Source organism: Rhynchophorus ferrugineus, unplaced genomic scaffold (genome assembly GCF_030347505.1).
Source record: "Rhynchophorus ferrugineus isolate W39M unplaced genomic scaffold, kcgeb_rfMv2 rfM6, whole genome shotgun sequence".
In the NCBI taxonomy this organism is placed as follows: Eukaryota; Metazoa; Arthropoda; class Insecta; order Coleoptera; family Curculionidae; genus Rhynchophorus; species Rhynchophorus ferrugineus.
This window is the reverse complement of record NW_027472585.1, coordinates 8,044,602-8,066,821: the sequence shown is the minus strand read 5'-3', so window position 1 is coordinate 8,066,821 and position 22,220 is coordinate 8,044,602. Positions and strand designations below refer to the sequence as shown.

The 22,220-nt window shown below is 32.3% G+C and overlaps 4 protein-coding genes across 9 annotated transcripts in view; 1 reads left to right on the top strand and 3 right to left on the bottom strand.

The window, feature by feature from the left end:
* The first annotated feature begins 1,302 nt into the window (after positions 1–1,302).
* Positions 1,303–7,863, top strand: LOC143198606 (sensory neuron membrane protein 2). The gene is made up of 10 exons (XM_076407941.1): positions 1,303–1,346; positions 2,927–3,134; positions 3,436–3,596; positions 3,724–3,868; positions 3,926–4,207; positions 4,373–4,635; positions 6,805–7,004; positions 7,066–7,184; positions 7,268–7,399; positions 7,457–7,863. Exons 2-10 carry the CDS (start codon positions 3,009–3,011, stop codon positions 7,628–7,630), a joined length of 1,602 nt encoding a protein of 533 aa, XP_076264056.1. The 5' UTR covers positions 1,303–1,346; positions 2,927–3,008; the 3' UTR covers positions 7,631–7,863.
* LOC143198610 (uncharacterized) lies at positions 4,717–5,563 on the bottom strand. Its single transcript, XM_076407947.1, has 2 exons — positions 5,182–5,563; positions 4,717–5,132 (listed from the first exon to the last, which is right to left on the bottom strand). Exons 1-2 carry the CDS (start codon positions 5,477–5,479, stop codon positions 4,840–4,842), a joined length of 591 nt encoding a protein of 196 aa, XP_076264062.1. The 5' UTR covers positions 5,480–5,563; the 3' UTR covers positions 4,717–4,839.
* On the bottom strand, positions 5,600–6,691 carry LOC143198609 (uncharacterized). Its single transcript, XM_076407946.1, has one exon. It carries the CDS (start codon positions 6,630–6,632, stop codon positions 5,811–5,813), a length of 822 nt encoding a protein of 273 aa, XP_076264061.1. The 5' UTR covers positions 6,633–6,691; the 3' UTR covers positions 5,600–5,810.
* A 646-nt stretch (positions 7,864–8,509) lies between the features above and the next one.
* The window catches only part of LOC143198605 (proton-coupled amino acid transporter-like protein pathetic), a 99,592-nt gene continuing 85,881 nt past the window's right edge, over positions 8,510–22,220 (bottom strand). For 5 of the 6 annotated variants that reach the window (XM_076407937.1, XM_076407936.1, XM_076407940.1 and 2 more), the window contains exons 2-5: positions 19,854–19,915; positions 16,204–16,347; positions 13,118–13,936; positions 8,510–10,427 (exon numbers count right to left, since the gene is read on the bottom strand). In XM_076407937.1, coding sequence (XP_076264052.1) covers positions 10,016–10,427; positions 13,118–13,936; positions 16,204–16,347; positions 19,854–19,861 — 1,383 coding nt within the window. In that variant the 5' untranslated portion in view covers positions 19,862–19,915 and the 3' untranslated portion in view covers positions 8,510–10,015. The remainder of the gene's footprint in view (positions 10,428–13,117; positions 13,937–16,203; positions 16,348–19,853; positions 19,916–22,220) is intronic. The other variant, XR_013006253.1, reaches the window with a different exon arrangement.

The window sequence follows — 22,220 nt, the reverse complement described above, 5'->3', positions numbered from 1 at the left end:
TTTGGATTTGTATTTAATCCATGGCTATCTCTTTGCAGAAACTTCTTCCCACCTAGCACCAAATTCAACTTCTCTAGAAATCAACACAAAGTCTCATCACAGATTTCATATAATTTGTAACCACTTGTCGCTAGTTTCTCCATCAACATACATTTCCAAAGATAGATTACCTACATAGCAAGACATCTCCATGAGGAGTCTACCAAAGGATAATTTTAGCTCTAGCAATATCTTCACCCTATTGAATCAAGTAAAAACCGAAAAATATAAATATCAATACCTTTTCGTATTCTCTGACGGCTCCAAGAGCATTGACTACCTAGGGGCAGCATTTACATCAGTGATATCAGAAGGACACTTCAAATTCCCCACCTCATCGAGCATATTGACGACCAAACTGTTGGCCATATATAACGCCCTGATCTCAGTACAAAATATACAAGATAAACAAGTAATGATCGCCTATGATTCAATGAGCTCCTTAAAGAGCCTCAAACCATCTTAACATTTTCACCCAATAGGAATACTTATCCGTGAATCAAGCTCTGAATTGGAAAAGTGTGTATGTGTTTCTTCGGGAAAACTGGTCATATTGCCTTTAGAGGATCGTAGAACAGTAAATTCTGATTGGTACACAACTATTTGTTTGCTAGAAGTCTTCGGAGAAATAAGGAAAACAAACAAGAGACGCCGGATTGTTCTTCATCATGGCAATGGGAGCTCTCACACATCAGCTCAAACAAGAGACTATTTGAGTACTCAAAACATTGAATTGATGGGTCGTTCACCGTACAGCGCTGATTTGGCACCCAATGACTTCTTTTTGTTTCCATCCGCGAAGAATAAACTGCGTGGTCGACGATTTTCATCGCCCGAAGAAACTATTGAAGCATTCAAAAATCAGGTTTTGAAGATAACTCATTCGGAATGGAATAAAAGCTTTGAGAAATGGTTTAAAAATATGTAAAAGTGTATCGATCACCGTCCTCAGTACTTTTAAAAACAATAAAAATACATTCGCAGCTTAACTATTGGTTTTTTCCTATTCCCGAAATATAAATAGTGACCCTCGTACTCGCTAGAACTTAATATTAAAGCAGAATATTAAAGGCATCCATACATTTTGTGCATATTTATGTTGTAGTACATCTGTGATATATGGCGCATTTAAAATAACAATTTGTTTTTATTTAAATAATTAAAAATATGACGTAACTTGTTTTATCGTTATGCAATACAATCAATTAAATAACAAAAATATAGCACTTATATCGCCATTCGTTCAACTTGTCCACGTTGAGTGATTGTGCTCTGAATATATATATTTTTTTGAGTGCTAAAGCTACGTTTTAATTTTATTTCAAAAGTGTTTATAGATTCACAAGTCATTACAATAAAATTTTTGATATACTGTTATTGTTATGTATTATATAATCACTCACAGAAAGAAGTTTGTACCTAGGCCAGTTTCTAACCTTTTGGATTAAAATTAATAACCAAGGACATGAGTAGCAGAATCAGTGAAGAGATTGTTGTAGATAATAAAGGGTTCAAAAAAATTGCTATCATAATATCAGCATCTGAAAATACATAATCTTTTAGCGCATGGAGTGAAGCTTTGTTTGATATACACCTTCTATTATATATGCACACCCAATGCACGTCATCAACACCGTCGAACCTATTGCCCAATTCAGTTTATGAAAACATAAAATCCCATCTAAACTCGTAGCATTTTCCTTCCTCATTTTACTAATTAGCATTACTATAGGTCTATAAAATTCGATTTCTGTGAACAATTCTAATCTACAAACTATTGTTGCTGTTTAATTAACTGTCGTTTAAGTGCTTCAACAAATATGCATTGTACTATAATGTTAAAATAAATTATATTTCATAGCATTACTTTTCTTTCATTATTTTATTTACATTAGTATTTTGTTGTCGGAGTCAAAATAAACGAAAACTTAAATTTGTTGTGGCAACGTTGCATTTTAAATGTCGATGACGTGCATTGGCTGTTGTATTGGAACGACTATATTTCTTTTACTAGGTGTTTCACAAAACTGTTAATGTCAACTGCGTAGTGGCGTTGTAAATAGTATCTATTAAATATGATTATCGGCTAAGTGTGTTAATTGAAACGCTTACTATCATTAAAGAATTAACATAAATCAATTAAATGTATCCACTAACGTTCTAACTAAAAAAGCCCAATCATTAAAAAAGCCTGCTTATTATTTCTTTCCTTGAACAGACATTGAGTTTACAATTGCCTCTTCATTTAATGAAATAACAACCCAACAAAACTATCAATTATCTCTAGAGAAGATTAGACGTCAAAATTAGACAAATAGATGAGAAATAATTGATTACGCCCACGGGATAATAATGGAATATATTTCATTATCAAATACGATACGTAATCTGCAGATAAAACATTTGAATTATATGTTATATATTGTCTAATTAGATAGGTCATAGGCATTATTTTAAAATAATAAGTTTATAAGGTTTTGATAACAGTAATATTTAAACCCTTTGAATCTAATAAATATAATTAAAATGTTGACTCATAAGAACCATTAATATTCTATTAACATAAAATATGCGACCCTCGCATCCGCCATATTGTCATCACATATTTTAATATCTATCATGGTTTTAATAAAATCTCAGTTTGATAATTAATTTCATTACAATATCAAGATTAACTTGTAATATATACCACAAAATTATATATGAAGAACAGAATTATTAATAAAGAAAAGCACGGATAGTGTGTATGAACAATAACATCATTTCTATTGAGACAGTCAAAATATAGAAGGCTTCACCTATCTAAACACATTCTTTATAGAAACAAATAAATCGCTGATAAATTTATATCTCTAAGAGGTATCTCGATAAAGATAATTCTTTGCAGGTGCAGAATTTTGTTTAGTCCTTCAATTGCTACTCGATCAGAACGTCAATCTAAACAGCCGCAACGAACAAAACAATTGAATATGAATTTGATTTGCTCTTTAAAATGTACGGTATGCTGGGCAGTACTGGCAGCTTTATTTTTTGGGGGATCCTTCCTATTTACCTTTTGGGGAGTTCAGAAAATAATACGCTCACAAATCATCAGCGTAAGTACAGATGAATAAAAAATAAAAACTGTATATGCTACAACATTAATTTATGCTATATCTGTCGGCTTTCAATTAATTAAAATGTTCTCAATGGCAGTGGAAGCCTGAATATATTATGAATTAAATTATTTTTTAAATACGTCACTTTATAAGTTATTTTAATTTTGCAGGAAAATTAACTAAATTAATCAAATTATAAGCACTGCTGTAAAATAAGTTATTTTTCTAAAATCAAACTTTCTTGAAATTGTGTAGTTAATTTTAAGACATTGTAAATAGTTAATAATTTGTGTTCCAGCAAACTGCTCTGATAAAAGACACCGACCAATGGGATCGGTTTCTAGAGCTTCCGTTTCCTGTTAGTTTTGTGGTTCGATTTTTCGAACCTATTAACATTGATGGTATATTATACAATAATGAAAAACCGATCTTAAACGAAAGTAAACCCTACATTTATAAGTAAGTATTTTGTTTATCAAATTTGTAACAAATATTCTCATATATATATATATATATATAATATGCGTTAGATAACTAGCATTACTATAACATAAAAATATATTTTCTATTTATCTCTTTATTGTAGATTGTACATCAAGAAGGAGAATCTTCGATACGATGACGATGAAGAGGATAGTGTTAACTACAATCGAAACATGATTTTTGAATTTGATAATTCCTCTGAAACTCTCGATACTGACGAAATCACCATTATAAATCCCATTCTACTAGTAAAATAAATATATTTAATAGTAAAATCTATCATATTGCTGAACAAATATTTTCAGGCATCCCTACAATTATCAAACAATATTGAGAGGTTAGCATTGGCAGGTTGTTTAGAAAAGCTCTATAAACCAGACTTGAAACCCGAAATATTTATCAGCGTTCAGGTTAAGAAGTTCCTTTTTGATGGTTTAAATTTTGCTTATGCCAATGATACAGATCTTGGAGTTGCTTGTAATTTTGTAAGAACGAAAATGATCAGCATGACCGCAGATTTGCGAAATATAGAACATATCGATGAAGGTGATGGCAACGATTACTTGAGGTTCACCGTTTTCAATTATGTAAGTTTTCTATACAAGACAGTAATGGAAATTGTACCTCAAATAATATGGTTCCATGGTATTTGCCAGATCCTAAAATTTATCTGCTAATTTTTAGTATGAATATTTCCCATATCTACTCTAAAAAAATATTAACACACAAATTTCTATTAAATAATTTTTTAGAAAACCCAAAACTATGCAAAATACAGTCCTGATGGTCGGTTTACAATAAACAGAGGTCAAACTGACATAAATCAACTGGGACAAATAATAAGATGGAGCTCCGGAACCCTCTCCATAGATGGAACTTCATTAAATATTTGGGGGACTAGAACATCCATCAATAATGAAAGCTGTGCGGCAATTAAAGGCACTGATTCAACAATATATAAACCACAAATTGAAGAGAATGAAAATATCTATGTATATAATACTGATATATGCAGGTATGTAATCACCAAATTTTACAAAGCAAACTATATTACTTAATAACTGAATAAAATCTATAATTATTTATAAAAATTAAATTAAACCATTTAGAGTTTATTATTAATACAAGACACTGTTTACTATATAGCTAACATTTAAATTAGTTATAATCCAAACCTGGCTAATTAATATATATTTAAGACAATTGTATATGAAGAAAGTTACCAATATTTTTCAAGATTCTTTACCAAATCTTTAGGATTAGTGCTTGGTCCATGTCTTTCAACAGGCTGTCCATTTTTGTCAATAATAAATTTTGTGAAATTCCACTTTACAAAGTTTCCCAATATTCCTCCTTGCTTGTGCTTTAAATATTGATACAAAGGATGAGAATTACTTCCATTAACATCGATTTTATCAAACATGTCAAATTTCACATTTCTCTGTGCCACAAATTGACAAATTTCCTCATTACTTCCTGATTCTTGGCCACCAAATTGATTACATGGAAAAGCTAAAATTAAAATGTACATGTAAAATGTATGTGAGTGTATATTATTTACCTAAAATTCGCAGCCCTTTAGATTCTGCATACTCATCGTACAGGTCAACCAACTCCGCGTAATTATTTTTTGTATAACCACACTGTGAAGCGACATTCACAATAATACAAACATGTCCCTTGTATTTCTCTAATGAAACAATGTTGCCCTTAATATCTTTGGCTGAAAACTCGTAAATAGATTTTGCCTCTTTATAATTCTCTGGATTTGTCATCACGAAAGTTGATGAAGCTGCCGTTACTAAGTAACCGAGTTGTTTAACCGTGTTTCGAACAAGCCGAAATGCTGGTAAAATCATTAACGATTCGTATTATAAACGTACGTTTAGACGTATAGTTCAGAGGTCAATTATAGACATCCTGAAGCTTTTTTTTGAGGTTATGTATCATACTAGCCTAACTACCAAATAAAGAACTAATTAATTTTTTATTTTTATTAAATAAATTTGAAGATAATTTTAAATGTTATTTTCATACAAACACTTTTTAAGTTAAAACAAAAGTCAACTATTAGAATACCACACCAAATTTAAAAGAAAGAAAACCTTATATCAGATACAAAATTCAAGATTAAACTTAATTCATTTAAAAATTAGATAAGATAACTGAAAACTCATCAAAGGATACAGTTTACCAAATTTTTTCCAAATCTTTCAGCAAAGCGAGTGGTTTCACTGATGGTTTAAACCTTTCCACTACTTGTCCTTTTTGGTCAATTAAGAATTTTGTAAAATTCCAATCAATATTTTCTCCTTTTGGTCCTTGCTTGTTTGCTTTCAAGTATTTCCATAATGGATTTGCATTTTTTCCATTTACTTCAATTTTCTCAAACATGTCAAACTTCACATTTTTTTTCTTTGCAAACTCACATATTTTCTCATTGTCCCCTGGTTCTTGCTTACCAAATTGATTACAAGGAAAAGCCAGAATTCTTAAGCCTTTTTCTTTATTATACTTGTCATATAATTCTACAAATTCCTTGTAATTGGATGATGTGTGACCACACCGAGATGCTACATTGACTATAATACAAACATGACCTTTGTATTTCGTCAAAGAAACATTTTTGCCGGAAATGTCTTTGACTGTAAAGTCATAGATGGAACTCTTGGAATCAACTTCGTTATTTTCAACCCCAGAATCATCACTGCTTTTAAGACGCTTCACTGCTGGCTCATTTTCATCTTCAGTTTGCTGTTTGGTTTTTCTTCCTCGGCTAGCTGGCTTCGGTTCAGGTTTTGATATTTTTTGTTCATTGGTTTTATTCTGCTTAGCTTTTGGTATTGGCTTAGGTACAATTTCTTTATCTACTACTTCCACTGGTTTTCTTGTCCTTAATACTCTTGTGGAAGGTTCTTCAGTGGGTTTAGGTGCACTTTTCTTTGGTTTAGGTGACTTATGGTTAGATATTTCGTTATTTTCAACTTTAGAATCTTTCTTTTTAGGCGGCATTATGACTTCTTCGATATTTACTTTATCACCGCAATTAAGGTTATGTAGCTAATATGCCGCCAAAATATAATTTGACATCTAATATACAAGGTGTGCAAGACAAATGTTAAGAAAAATTATTAACTTTTTAATTTTTTTAATATCAATACTAATACTTATTTATTTATTTTAGAAGCGTTCAATTAGAATATAAAGGCAATAGAGACTCATACAACGGCTTACAAGCCTATCGCTACGAAGCCCCAGACACAATATTTAAATCATCAACCAATAATCCTGAAAATGATTGCTTTTGTACTAAGTCAACTAGAGATATAAATAATGAAGAAAATTGTTACTTAAACGGAGTTGTAGATTTTAAACCATGCATAGGTATATTTTTGTGAAACCGTTACATTAAAAATATATATAAATATATAAACATATTTTACAGGGTCGCCTATATTAGTTGCTCAACCACATTTTTTAAACGCTGATAATAGTTATCTAGAAATGGTAGATGGTCTTTCACCAGATAAAGAATCACATGGAATATATCTTCTTCTAGAACCGGTAAGATTGATTTGTATAATATTTTGTTCTTAACAAATTTAGGATATCATATACCTTCCTATGTGTTCATTTGAATAATTTAGAACACGGGAACTCCATTGAAAGCAAGAAAGCGAATGCAGTTAAACTGTGTTTTGAAAAAGGAATCTCTTCTGTCTAGTATAACTCCCCAAAATATGACGGAGGTGGTGTTCCCGTTTCTTTGGTTAGAGGAGGTATAATATAAGATTTGTGTAATTATTATTTAATATAAAATTGTTTATTTATCTTAGGGAGCCGATTTACCTCAGAAATACGTCGATATGGTACAAAACCAATATTTTGATAAAGTGAAATTGGCACACATAATAAGCTATGTATTAATAGGAGTTTCAACCGGTACTTTAACTATATGTGTGTTCTTCCTTTTACGAAAGGCATGTGTTAAAACAAACCCAACTGTTTAGTTAAAACATTTGGTACACCCTGAAAGACTGCTGTTAATAGTGATAGTATATTGATAAGAGTTCCGGTATCTGAAACTATTTTGTTTTGTTATATTTATTAATTTTTGTAATAAAATATTATAAAAATGAGAAAAAATTGTTTATTATAAGAGTATATGACGAATTGTGAATTATTGCAATAATAAGTGTATACTTTATTTTTTAATAAATTTTATAATACGATTTTCACTAGGTTTAATTATGATAGCTCCCTGAAAATATATATAAGTGTATTCTTAACATTAGCTTAAGTAGGGTTGGATATATACATAATACATAATGGGGTGGGGGCGACTAATTTGGTCACCATGCCTCATGTATATACAGTTGCATAAATTAATGTTAGAATAGTTGCCTTGAAATATAAAATTGTATGGACGTTACGGCACATACTCTTGCTAAAGCCCCCAGGGATTACCCCGCCATCTTGATTTATTCGATGTTGTTGCTTTAATTACAGAACAATTAAAAAGAAAAGAAAGATTTTCTGTATTTCGTGGCATTAATAGAATTGCTTGTAAAGTATAAACATAGAGCGGCTCAGTTGGAACCAGTGTTTTAATTGCACTGGCACCTTCACCATATCGATTCTAACAGTAGATTAGTATTATTTTTATCTGGGAAATACACACTGATGAATTGATCCCATACTCGTCTTGCTTGTGTATTGATACAAGTACAACAGTACAGTAATAATAAACTAAGATTGTACTAAGCATACCTAATGAAAGATGTAATTAATTTTAAAAAATACCATGTCATATGCCTCAAAAATTATAGCTGATTAATTTTGCTAAGGGCACTACTACTTGATTATGGGTTTAGAAATGAAAAGCATACAATTGAAAACAGTTTTTTATTTTAAAAAATATTTTTAAGAAACTAGAACTAGTAAACTTTTACTAGCGATACAAAAAAGTCACTCCCCAATACTTATTCTATGTTAGGATCCATGTTCAAAATGTTTCATCTGATGATTGTGTATAATAATAATAATAAATACATTTTAATGTAAAGAAATGTATTATGACGAGAAAGATGTTGAAAATGAACCCTGTTTCTGTCCATTGTGTTGGCTTGGCGGTAATTTTTGATAAAAATAAACGCAGCTAAGCCAATGGAACTTGATTTTTGGCTGAAGCACACACAGAAACTTTTATTCGAACTATGAATTTTTATCATTCTATGAAAAAAACTATTTTATTGTCATTTTTTCAATTGACCCGAGTTTAAATATCAACACTTGGTATAAATTATCAACAAAGCGGGGGATGAGTGTTTGTGCTTCGATTTCTGTGTGCTATAGCGCTTTTTTTAAGGAACATATCCGAAAATGTCCATCACACCAATCATCAAGGCCGTGCAATAAGGCACCATGTCATACATAGTTCCTTTGGAACCAATTCCGTTTAAATCGTAACGCCTCAACAATTGGTTTCCTTAGTTCTAATAATACTGGTGCTACTAATATATATTTTCAGCTTAATAAAAGAAATTAGTATGATATAATAAAAACACTTTTAGTCTGTGGAAACCAATAGTTGAGTCATCACGATCCGAGCTTATGTAGAAACGCCTAAACCTAGAAAAATCACAATCACATCAAATAGATATAAATTATGGCCGATGAAATTCTCACTACGTTAGATGCAAAAATGAAACGGAGACAACATCGCCAATTTTTTTTCTTTGCGATTGATTGCCGGTTGTCAAAAACTGTCAAAGCAAATCCGACTTGATGATGCGTATTGCTGGTCATCTAACCTACGGATAATAATACTAGGTTTAAAACTAATTTGCCTTGACGTTTCAGTGTTTTTTTAATTAATAAATTATATGAAATAATCATTGAAGATGGCGATGTTCTTTGAGATGAACGTTACTCTGTGTTGAATGTCACATTGTAAAAAAGAAACTGTAACAGCTATGAAAATTGTTCTACTTGAAAATAAATCACAGATCAAACTACGATCTTGTAGTCTAAAGCTGCTCCTAATTTATGAGACGCATAGCGTTATCTAAACGTCACTTTGGATACTTTTTGGCATGGAGATTATGTTGCTATGCTCTGTTTCCGATGGTTTGGTTTGAAGGTGTGTTCATTTAGCGGTTAATCAAATTTGATCAGTTCTATACCTACTGCCGTCCAATCGAGACTCGATCGTGTTAGCTCGCGTACTGATCAAATCCGACAAACGTTTGCAGACAGGGAGTCGTAGAACCACGTTCCCGTAGGAGCGGATATATATAATCGAGTTTACCGGGGGTTTCAGCCACGATTTTAAATCGCTGGTCGATACGACTCCCCGCGGGTGACTTCCGAACAACGCCAGTCTATTAAGTTCGTCAATACGATTCGATGATTTCGATGATGCTGACGTAGGTGCCAGTCACGAACCCGACCAAACCGAAAACGATGAGGAAGATGTTCTTGTACAGCCTCCAGTTGAAACGGCCCAATCCGGGATTCTCGTAGAAGGTGATTAGATCGATGGTGGCGGGGAAAATGAGACCTAACATAGAGAGGCAGACGGCGCCCACGAGGGAGATGAATGCGCCAAGGTTGGGGATGAGGATCGCGAGGACCACGGTTAAGATGACCAGAACGATTCTGATCGTGTAATTGGCAAAGTTCTGTTTGTCTGCGCTGAAATTGTTCTTCAGCGCTTTCCAGATGATTTCCATGGGTACGTAGAATTGGAGGGCGTAGGTGAAGAAAATTGCTACGGCAATCATTATTTTAACGGACTGAGCCAATCTGGAAATAAAAGAAAAATAGTTAGATAAGAAACATTCTGATATGTTAATACTTTAATACTATCCTAAACTCTACTCAATATTTGAATTTAAATGTGTTGACAATTAAAACAAACTATTTCGATTCGTTCTGCGCATGCGCATTACTACATTCTATATCTAGTTGTGTTTATTTTTAGCTAATTTTATGGTTATGTTTTCACTTTGTTGTTAATTTAATATCTTAAATTCCGAAAAATATAACAGAACACTAGTTTTTTTATTGGTAATCGACGAAATAATCAAATTATAGTGAATCTGACTCGACAAATTGAATTTATGAATATATATTAATCCCAGTAAACATCTGTTACTATATTATATATTACTCAAAGTTCGTAACAAAAATTAAACTATGAATAAAGATTACAATATATTCTAGAAGTGTAATATCAACAAAGTTATCAGGATAAGGTAATTTACAAAGTTCATATAATGGCAGGCAATGTAAAATGTAACTAGTTATCCAACACCCTTAGGCATATTTAATTTGTATATACCAATATTAATATAATGGTTCCTAGAGGTTACTAAAAAAAATGATGTATAATAGCATGTACATTTGATAAAAATATGTATGGAATGGGTAATAATACTGTTGCAGATAATATTGTACATGTTTGAAGTATGAAAAGTATGTACTAGAACAAAAATGAAGTTGAAAAGTTACAGAAGAATCTAGATGTACATAGAATATTTAAAGCCCATTTGTGTACTGAAATATATAAATACAGAGGAAATACATGAATACTATATGAATATACATAATTAAATATATCGATGATGTTACTTCTTATATATTGTGCATTTTTTACATTGATATGTCAGGATTTGCGATCAAAAATAATTTTAAATAGGCATTAAAAGATTAATGAAACAGTTTATAATTGAAGTTTCAACAAATTTTAGTTCATTAAAATAATACATTTTTAGTTTTATCTTGTGTCATTTTTTCTTAACTTGTTCTACATACTATAAGATCAAAATATCTTTCATCGCTATATATACATATATATTGATATATTTAATCTTCTATATAGAATTCATAATCGAATAACACTAAACAATATGCTGAATGGATTTTTAAACATCAAACATTTAAATAAATACATTTTTAAATAAATGTTTGAAATTTAATTCATAAGTTAAATAAACTTTAGGACACCCTAGTTGTAATAAAAATATATACTTTAATATGGTAAAAACTTTTCATCAACAACATTTAAAATTTAAAATATTTACTATACGCTGATTATTTTTCTTATAAATATTTAGCATAACGTTGTTGATAAAAGTGACTAAATAGCTATTGTTTCATTATTTCTTCACAAGCTTAAATTGTTTTTATTTCTGTATATTTTTTGTAAGTTGGCGAAAGAGTAGTTTCAAGTTGTTTTCCATCGCAAGAATGCTTCACCACAAACATTTTTAATGGCTTTGCAAACATTGAAAGACATAAGACACTTTTGATGCATGTATAGACCACATCTTGCCTCGTCCGATTATTATTTGTACCAATCTCTGCAAAATTTAGTTAATGGTATTAATCGGTTATTGTGAAAATCCCTTTGTTGAATTTCTGGTTTTACAGTAACGGAATTGTATTTAACAGAAATGTGATGAAGGCACATATACGAGGGTAACTATTTATATTTCGGGAATTGGCAACACTGTTGTCATGTGAGTCCATCTGACGGTTCCATTGTAAAGTTTGACATTTTTGACGCTATACGTACCATAGAAAATACGTACTTAGATTATTTTCTCGCACGGACGCTATTTGTTTATTTTATATTTAGTTAAAAGTTTCGTCTCGACAAAAAATGGAACTGAATCGTGAACATTTGCGTGCGATGATTTTTTACGATTTTCGATGTGGATTATCACAACAAGAGTACATCAATCAACTTAATTTGACTTTTGGCGATGAAGCTCCATCAAAAACCACCGTGTATCGCTGGTTTAGTGAATTCCATCGTGGTCGTAGTTCGCAGTTTGACGAGTTTCGTGAAGATCCGTGCCAGAAAATATCGAAGCTGTGCGAAATGATTAAGCAAGATCGTCATGTCACCTATTGTGAGATTGAGACATCCCTAAGCATTAGTTCCACCAGCATATATGCGATTTTACATGAACAGTTAGCTGTGCGAAAGTTATGTTCGCGTTGGATCCCACACAATTTGATAATCGGCTCGTGCAAAGAAATGCTTCTTCGAGAGACGTTTATAAAATCGTAACAGGTGACGAATCATGGATATATTCGTATGAGTCCGAAAATAAGCAGCAGTCGACTGTATGGGTGTTCCAAGATGAACCGAATCCAACAAAAGTTATTCGCGCACGAAGCACTTCAAAGAAAATGGAGGCCTATTCCTTAGGGAAAACTGGTCATATTGCAACAGTGCCTCTAGAGGATCGTATAATGTATAATATGAAAAAACCCGAAATTACCTTTCCTCTAACCTATTATTTGTTATATATGATTCAATTTTTTGTTTCAATTCAATTTCTAATGGTATGTAAATCACCGAAATATTACTATAAAATTAGTCTAGCTAATTTATTTATATATATGATACTTTCAGAATATGATATTTCTCTAAAATAAGCGCTTGTAATATTTTTTTAAATTGTAAACATGAAAGTACTTACATTTCATCTTGAGGCAGATTTAGAGTAACACTACCCTCGGTTTCTTCCCCATATTTCAAAAATCCAAAGAATCCAGTGGAAGCGTAGAGGATTACGACAAAAGTCATACCGGTATTAAGAACTCCAGGGCATCCGATGAAGTGTTGGGGAGTTTTCATGTTGTTTTCTAGCGGCATTACTACACCAATACCTTCCAAAGCGAAGATAGCGGTTCCGAAGAAGATGGGTAGTTTGGTAACGCTTTCAAAAGCCGGTTGAGAATCGATAGATGGAAGATCGGTGAAAATATAGTAGAAGGTGATGCCCATGCCGGTTGCTACTAGAACGTTGGCCATCATTGATAGGGGAGAGAGATATTTCAAGTTTCTGATTAGGTTTATGACGATGAGTAGCGGAAGCATTGCGGCCATGTAGTATCTCAGATCGTAGTGCTGTTCGGCTATCGTATAGTAATCAACTACCTGCTTGAGATTCTTAGCGACAAACACCACGTATACGCAGCAGCAACCCAGCAAGTCGATGACCAAGAATAAGTTAATACTAGCTTTGGCAAATTTGGCCCAAGGACGGAAGGCGGCGGGCCCTTCCAAGAAGGCGGCCTCGGCAACTTCGGCAAAACCCAGACTAGGTACCTTGGTACGACGACTTAGCTCGTGCGCACTTTTAACCAGTATGTGTACGCAGTAAGTGCAGATCGCTCCAATAGCAAACGTACTGATTAGTCCCAGAAAGAGTCCAGCATTGGCAAATGCGAGTGGCATAGCGAGAATACCACTACCCAAGCTGCCTTTGAGTAAGTGGATAAGAGTATCCCAGTCCCTAGAAAAGAAAAAAAGTATTAAAATTTATGTTTCATCACGTATATTTCTTCTAGCAATCATCTTTCATTTATTGAAAACCAATATATAACAGGTCAATTGAAAAATCCCCGGCCTACCATAGTGAAACACATTTTTTTGTAAAAATTAGTTTTCTTATTCAAGATAATTCCCTTCAAGGACGATGCACTGATTATGGCGACCCTCCAACTTTTCGATACCATTTTTGTAGTACTATTTGTTCTTTGCTTCAAAATAGGCCTCAGTTTCGGCGATCACCTCTTCATTTGACGAAAATTTCTTCCCAGCGATCATTCTTTTGAGATCTGAGAACAGGAAATAGTCGCTGGGGGCCAGATCTGAAGAATACGGTGATGAGGAAGCAATTCGAAGCCCAATTTGTGGATTTTTGCCATCGTTTTCACTGACTTATGACATGGTGCATTGTCTTGGTGAAGCAGTACTTTCTTTTTCTTCAAATGCGGCCGTTTTTCGGCGATTTAGTCCTTCAAACGGTCCAATAACTCTATGTAATAGTCGCTGTTGATGGTCCTTCCTTTTTCAAGGTAGTCAATGAAAATTATTCTATGCGCATCCCAAAATACAGACGCCATAACCTTGGTAGCCTACTGTTGCGTTTTCCCACGCTTTGGAGCGGGTTCATCGTGTGCAGTCTACTCGAGTGCCTGTCTATTGGACTTCGGAGTGAAATGAAGGATGTTTCATCCATTGTTACATATCGACGCAAAACTCTGGTTTATTACGCTTCAACTTTCAAAACTTTGGCTAAAAATGAGCTTGCGCGGCACTCACTTGGTAAAGAGCTTTCTCATACCCAAATATTCTTGAAAGATATGATGTACACGTTCAATTGATATTTTTAGAGTGTCTGCTATTTCACTCAATTTTAATTTACGGTCATTCAAAATCATTTTGTGGATTTTTTTAATGTTTTCGTCGGTAACAACCTCTTTTGGGCGTCCACTGCGTTCACCGTCTTCGATATTCATTTCACCACTTCTAAACTCAACATACCAATCCTTGATGGTTAATTTTATTGGGGCAGTGTCCGGAAACTCGGCATCAATCATCATATTGCTTCAAAAAGCAATATTTTATCAACAGGCGAAATTTTTTATCAATTTTTTTCGCTATAACAAAAGTTGCTTCACTCAAAATGCTGTAATTCATAAACTAATGATCCGACAGCTGTCAAATTTATACACGCATCTTCTGAGGGTTAGGGCTAACTAAAAAACTTGGATTTCATTCTGATAGCGGGGACTTTTCAATTGACCTATTAACTAGGCTATAACAATTGACAAGAGTCGAAAAATTCTAATGGAACTTCCGGATATTGCTTTTAAAATGAAAGAATAATTATTATTTCAATTTATATATTTAGATGAGACGTGAATATTTCAGAATGAGAGTTCAATATGTTAATAAAAATGGTATATACAACAAAAGTTGATGGAAAAAGCTAAACGCTGGAATAACAATTGATTAGGATATATTAGTCATAACATTTATTAATAATTCATTGCAGATATTTCTTGTACTTCATGCTGGAAACAGGACTGGTTAATAACACCATCAGTTTGAACGAACTGGATTAGACATATTGAAAAAGAAATTGACAAATGATGGAATAGTGAACAAATGTTAAATAGATTAGAAATTAATAGCTTAGTTAGACACCTGAATGAAACTTTCTGAATATATATATGATTCAATGCTGCTAACTTCTATGATGAGAGTGGAAACAACTAAAGGTGAATATATAATTAATATATGTTAATTGTAGGAAATATTATTGTAGAGTGTAAACGATTTATGTGTACAGATATGTGTGTAATTGTTTAGAATATACATGAGCATTTGGTTAAAATGTATCAGGGGAGCATAAGTAATAAGGGGAGAATAAGTTTTGCAGATATGCCAAATGCATTAAGGAAAATGCAGTGATTAAATCTAGTTTTATCAAGAAAGATGTATACATGTATTAACAGAATAAACTAAGCAGAAATACAGTGATATCAAAATGTCTTTACAAACACTGTACGAAAGGACACAAGAACTAAGCATAAAAGGTAAATATGCTCTCTAATGAATGTAAAATATATTACTTGGATATACAATTGTTAACCTAGAACTCTAACCCATAGGTTGCATGGAAAAGAGTTCTATGTAAAAATAATCAAACACAACCCTAACCTATAAACTATTATAACTGTGTACTTATATATAATAACATAGATTACTTACGAAGTGGGATGTGCCACCTTCCTATGCTGGAACGGGTCATAATCTCCAACCTCTGGATCCTGTTTCCGGTTGTCAAACAGTGGAACGGTGGATCCATTAGCCGATGCTGTCTGTACGGGCACTCCGGCTTTGTCGGCTTTATAACTGTAATTTGAGACCGGATTAGACGGTGACCAAACGATAAAAGACCCTGTTTACACATATGCACAGTTCCCAGAACGAAAATCGACTTGACTGACCGGACAGATAATGAAAATGTACTGATGATAATGGGTAAAAAGCAGCATAAATACTTACGATTCTTGTAGCTGTGTAAACTGGGCCTTGGGACATCGAGGTTTTTTTTTAAACATAAAAGGGACTGATACAGTGTTAGTTAGAAAGAAACTGGTCTCTGTTTTTTGATCGCGCTCAGGGAGAAACGATTTTCGACGGGATGGGGGTATCTGGGGATGAGGGGATTGTTGTTGTTTGTTTGTTGAAAGGCGGCGAACGGGATCGATGGGAGATGGGCATGGACGATAGTACTGTTGAGACTATTATTTGAATTAAAATGGTTTGACTGTTTCTTGTGGTCAAATAAAAAATAAATAATAAAATAAAATTTGTGCAGTTGTACCGTAGACACTCCAACGAGAATTCCCGCAGCTCCCAATCAGCAGCATAACCTAGCTAGGCCTAGCTATGCCGCACACAACCACGAGGGCCGTACTTCGTATGAGGGCTCCGAAAACTAGTGTTGTGCCAATATTGATTGACTAAACTTACAAAATATTATCAAAACAACACTGGGCAACCATGTATAAACGCATTGGCATCGACGATTTCATATATTGCGAGTAACTGCGCAGGACGCACGGTTCAGACATCGTAAAAGAGGGGATTGCCGAAGATAAGAAAGCCGTCTTGATAGTTACGGCAACCATGAACACTTACTTTGACAGACAAACATCCCGATTAGCTTTACATGTTCATACTAGGTTTAATAAAACACATATTAGTGTTGAATAACCTTAATTGAATCGGCAATTACTTATTTCATAGATTCTAACTTTAAAGAAGTCAAAGTGTAAAGAAGATAAGGGAAATCTTTATTATCACTCAAGTTAATCATAAATATTTTTGATGAATTGCTTTGTTGTCGTCGAGTAACTTGACATTTTGGTTAATTCGTAACATAACCAAACATTTTCTTTTACATACAGACAGAGTTATAACCATAAAATATAAAAATATAATAGAATGGGTACTTAAATGGGACACTACATTTTGCGTGTTCGAATCACTAGAGGTTATAAGGAAATTTGCTGTGATAGTTGTTATTTTTGTAGCATTCAAGGTAAATATTACTTGTTTAAGTACAAAATCATAATATGCGTATTATATTTCAGGATGTGACGGTTCAAATAAAAATAATTATTTTTCAAAGTATAGGTCTAGCGCAGAAACGGTTTTTAAAAGTAAATAATGATAAACTTCGGGAAATCTTTTATGATCTACTACATGAGGTTTTCGAACAGGAACATAATTCATTTAAATTCATTAAAATATATAATTGTATTGAGATATATAAAATATATTTTCCAATTAAGTACCTATAGAAATAAATAAAGAAGAAAAGAAAGTTTGTAAAATATTGTATGTTTAAGTATGTCTTGGACTAATTGATTTTTTTTAATAAAATTTAAGGCAACAACAATGCACAATTAGAAAGTAAGTTATTAGTTGCCAGATTGGATTTTGTTTTTGATGTATTTTGAAAATGTTTTATACAAATATTATAACTAGTATGAAGTAGGAACAAAATTTGGATACAACTTTATACAGGGGAGAAAGCATTCTAAATTTGTCTGCTTTATGGGCATAACTTTTGTTTATTTTACAAGAAGTCTAATTGTGATATTATTTAAGTGCTTTTTTAAATTATACATATCCGAATAGTAATAATTAAATAACGGATACTGACGAATTTTAATTAAAATTATACATTTGAGGTGGTTTCCAAAACAATGATGTTTACATTTCAAAAAAGAAAAATTGGATCAACGAGTTCAGAATTCTAGAGTTATCACAGTTACTGATTATTTTCGATTGGATATTAGAGTTCAATTGGATATATTAATGCATATGTTTGTTTATTTTAGAATGCCAGAATTTTCTTGTCTCAGTGCGTTAAATTCTGTAATGTTATAATAAATTTCATTGTAACAGAAGAAAAAAGAGCTGAAGGAATTTCCAACATGTTTTTGAGCAACCTTGAAGCTGATGACATCGATATAAGTAACTGTATAGGTCAAATATATGATAATGCTGCTATTATGGCTGTAAGACATTCAGATTTTCACCACAGACCACCATCACCACAAAGCTGGTAGGATGTTTGAAAGAATTGAAAATTTTGAAAAGATCTGAAAAACAAGGCTGTTCCCTTCTGAAAAAGTCATTAAATTAAGTGGAATCAACTCCAATCCACCAAAGCCAAATTGCAATTGCTGGTAACTGGCCTGATCTACTGGAATTTGAACACAATCTTAATGTTCATGGTGTATCCTTTTGGCTGCTTCATCAGGAAGGAGCTGTTATATAAAGCGGCTGTCTGGAGATGTAATATATCCAGGATTAAAAGTTGAATAAGGAATTAAAAGTATTAAACAATTTCTTGGAACCTTAAACGTAATATTACGAGATCACTGGAAGTTATACTGCCTTTGAGCATAAATCATGTGACCCTGGTAGCCTATCTACAGCTGTTCTCACCGTGTATAAATCAACACTAGCTTTACATGTGTATGAGGACGAGACAAAACAATTCATCTCTTTAAAATAATCAACTTTTTTTTCTTATATTCGAATACAATTTAGTTCGAGTTTCAAGAATTCTGTTAAAATTTAGTTGATACTTTTTCAATAAACATTTTTTATACTATCGTTAACATTGTTTTTTTTAAACAAATCTTATTACAATTATAAAAATCAACGATGTACATAATCATCATTATGATGACATTATATGATTCGCCCCTGGCTTAGGTTCATGTTAACGATAACAGTTTAGTTCTGTCAGAAGTTGGTAATCGGTTCTCCATATCTTTTATGATGTCTATAGAGAAGACGAATTGTAGACGAGATTAGTAAAAATTATAGACAGTGTGGCAAAAAAAATTAAAAGGTATAAAAGGACCAGTAAGTGCTTGTGACTTACAATGCACTTTATCACGTGAAACTTAACAAAAGTAAATAGAACAAGCATAGATCATGCCGAAATGATTCGATGGAACATAATCTGATAATGATCGAAGCTTCTTTTTCAAAAAAAAAAAAAACAGCGTATCATAAGGTCAAGTACGTACGGGTCCCACAATAAAAGGAAGTAAAGCACCCTAACATATATAAATATATATGTACGCCTGCAGATATACATGGTTTTCAAAAATAATACTAATAAATCAACAATCAATAAATTTTTCTATCAAGTGTACATCAACAAAACACATTATCCTGTTGTAAAACAATGAACAAACTTTATATGAATATAATAATTCTAACTCGAAATACCTTGTTGAAAAAAGAAGCATTGCAATGTTCGATGGATGATATTTTTTAAGGTTTTAATTTGTGATAGAAAACAACATGGAACTCCGTTTACTTACTTTGCCATAACGACTACGTTTACACCGCCCGATTTTTCGTCTCTCTGGGCGATCAATTGCGCCTGAAATAAAAAAAAAGTTAATTAATCAATAATCTATTAAATTTTTATTAAAAATATCGATACTTTCTAACATTTTTAAAGAATATCGATATTTTTTATTTTCCGATATATCTATGGTCTACTTAAAAAGATACTTAACGTATTTCCTATCGCAATTTTTATTAATAATTAATTAATATATAATTTAGAATCAGACAGTATATCCCTTCTTATTTTATTCTTGTTAAAAAGAGATACAGTTTGTCTGATACGCTCGAATATGTAACCTAATCAGTCAATAAAAGCCATCTGTTAGTCAAACGTCTGCAAAAATTTTCAAAACATTAGTTATAAGCCTCAAACGTTGTTTGACGCTTTGCTTGTTTAAATCCATCTCAAATATTAGATAGTCAGTCAGAAACAGCGTCCCTTATTAGTTACTTTGAACACAATTGAGATAAATAGAGGTCAGATTTAAGGAATGTATAAAAAAGTGAGTAGTTTTTTTAATACAAACAAAATTTAATACAATTATTTCAGAGGAAACTGTTAGCCTGAAAGGCATCCACCTGGGATAGGATTATGCTAATGAGTGAACTAACTAGAGGAAACTAAGGAGAAATACAGTGATATCAAAATGATTTGGCAAGGAAACACTGCATCGAAGAAAACAAGAACTAAATGTAAAAAGATAAGTATGCTCGGTGGTAAAAGTAAAGAACATTACTTGGATATACCTATTGTTAATTAGATGGATAAAGCCTCCACGGTATATCACTACATGAAATAAATGCCCGACTTCATAGGTGGTGTGAGAAATAGTTTAATGTAGATAAAAAAATGTCAAACATTTCTCAAAGATCGTAGAGAACCAGATGACGTTTGCATCCTAGACTTGTAAAAATATTGAATAAAAATATATCTAATTTTTTTTCTAATATATTTTCTAGTCCAAGAACTATTTTTTCGTCTTCGACTTTTTTTTGGTTATATTTCCGGTTATATTTTATCAAATAAATTATCAATATCGTTATAAATACGAAAATAAAATCATAAATCCATTACAAAACGCAAACAGCTTGGGCTTAAACTAAACCAAATGTAATGGCTGACAGGGCGTAAATCTAAATTGTTATTAGATAACAAGGTTTTGCGGTATAAGTCAATACGTAGGCAAATTTAACATAGATATCCTATAGAGGTTAAAATAAAGTGTCGCGAGTGATCGTCGATGCCCCATAATACGTGTCCAATAAACTGATTCAACGCGATATCCTCTTAGAACCCATAACGAGTGTGACTCGAAGTATTCTGAAAGACTATTAGTGCATCCCAATGCACTCGCCAAACAGTTAAATGTGCGTGATGACAGTGAAGTGTGTAGGCTCAAACGCAAACTACCATAGAAACTGATTAATAGACACATAGAGTGAGATTTAATAATCTCTAGAATAAGTTAGAATAGTCTTTAGAATAAGTTAGGATAGATTTTAAAATAAGTTAAAAAGATTTAGAATATAAGTTGTACAGCAGGTCACTTACTGAAGTGATCTTCTACATGTTAGGATGGTTATATTATATAACGGAAATCATACAGTAATACTTATTGTCCACGGGCAGATTGTTGACATTCTAAGAGATTAATTTAAAAAAATCCATTAATTCCATTTCAGGCGATATTTTTGCGATTGTTGACTACTGTCATTGTCCCAATTATTAATAATAGAAATATTAATTAGAAATTTGCTTCGCCAGACGACTAATGTGAAAGTACACAATCTGTACGTTCACAATAAGATATTATGCATTTCTAATCTGCATTGTCCCGTGCTAAAACGCTGTCTACATTTACTAGATTCTTTAAGATATTATCACCGATTATAATACACAGGAAGAGGATAAGGTCTGAGTTACTTGGTGGGTAGATCGGAAACATTCCGAACTAGGATGGGCACGAAGATCTATTCACTTCTATCTATTTTTAACTATAAGAAAATTTGCAAAACGTTGCTCAGGTTGCCTGTAGATATGTCTAATTTTAACCGGAAATTAGTCGCCTATTTATAAACTAAATTGGGTCAACAATATTATGGTTTTGTAGACTCGAATTTATGTTGTGTTTATATTTTGTAAATTGTTTTGTTTTTGTTTCATGGTCAATTTTTTTAGACGCAGCCAACATAGAACTTTACTCTCTATTAACGGTAATATGTACTAAGCTGTAATTTGTTGATGTTGTTATTTGTTATTAATATTATTTATTGAAAATTAAGTATGCAAATGAGTTCTTTGATTGCCATTATAATTATGAACTTTGTACCATGAG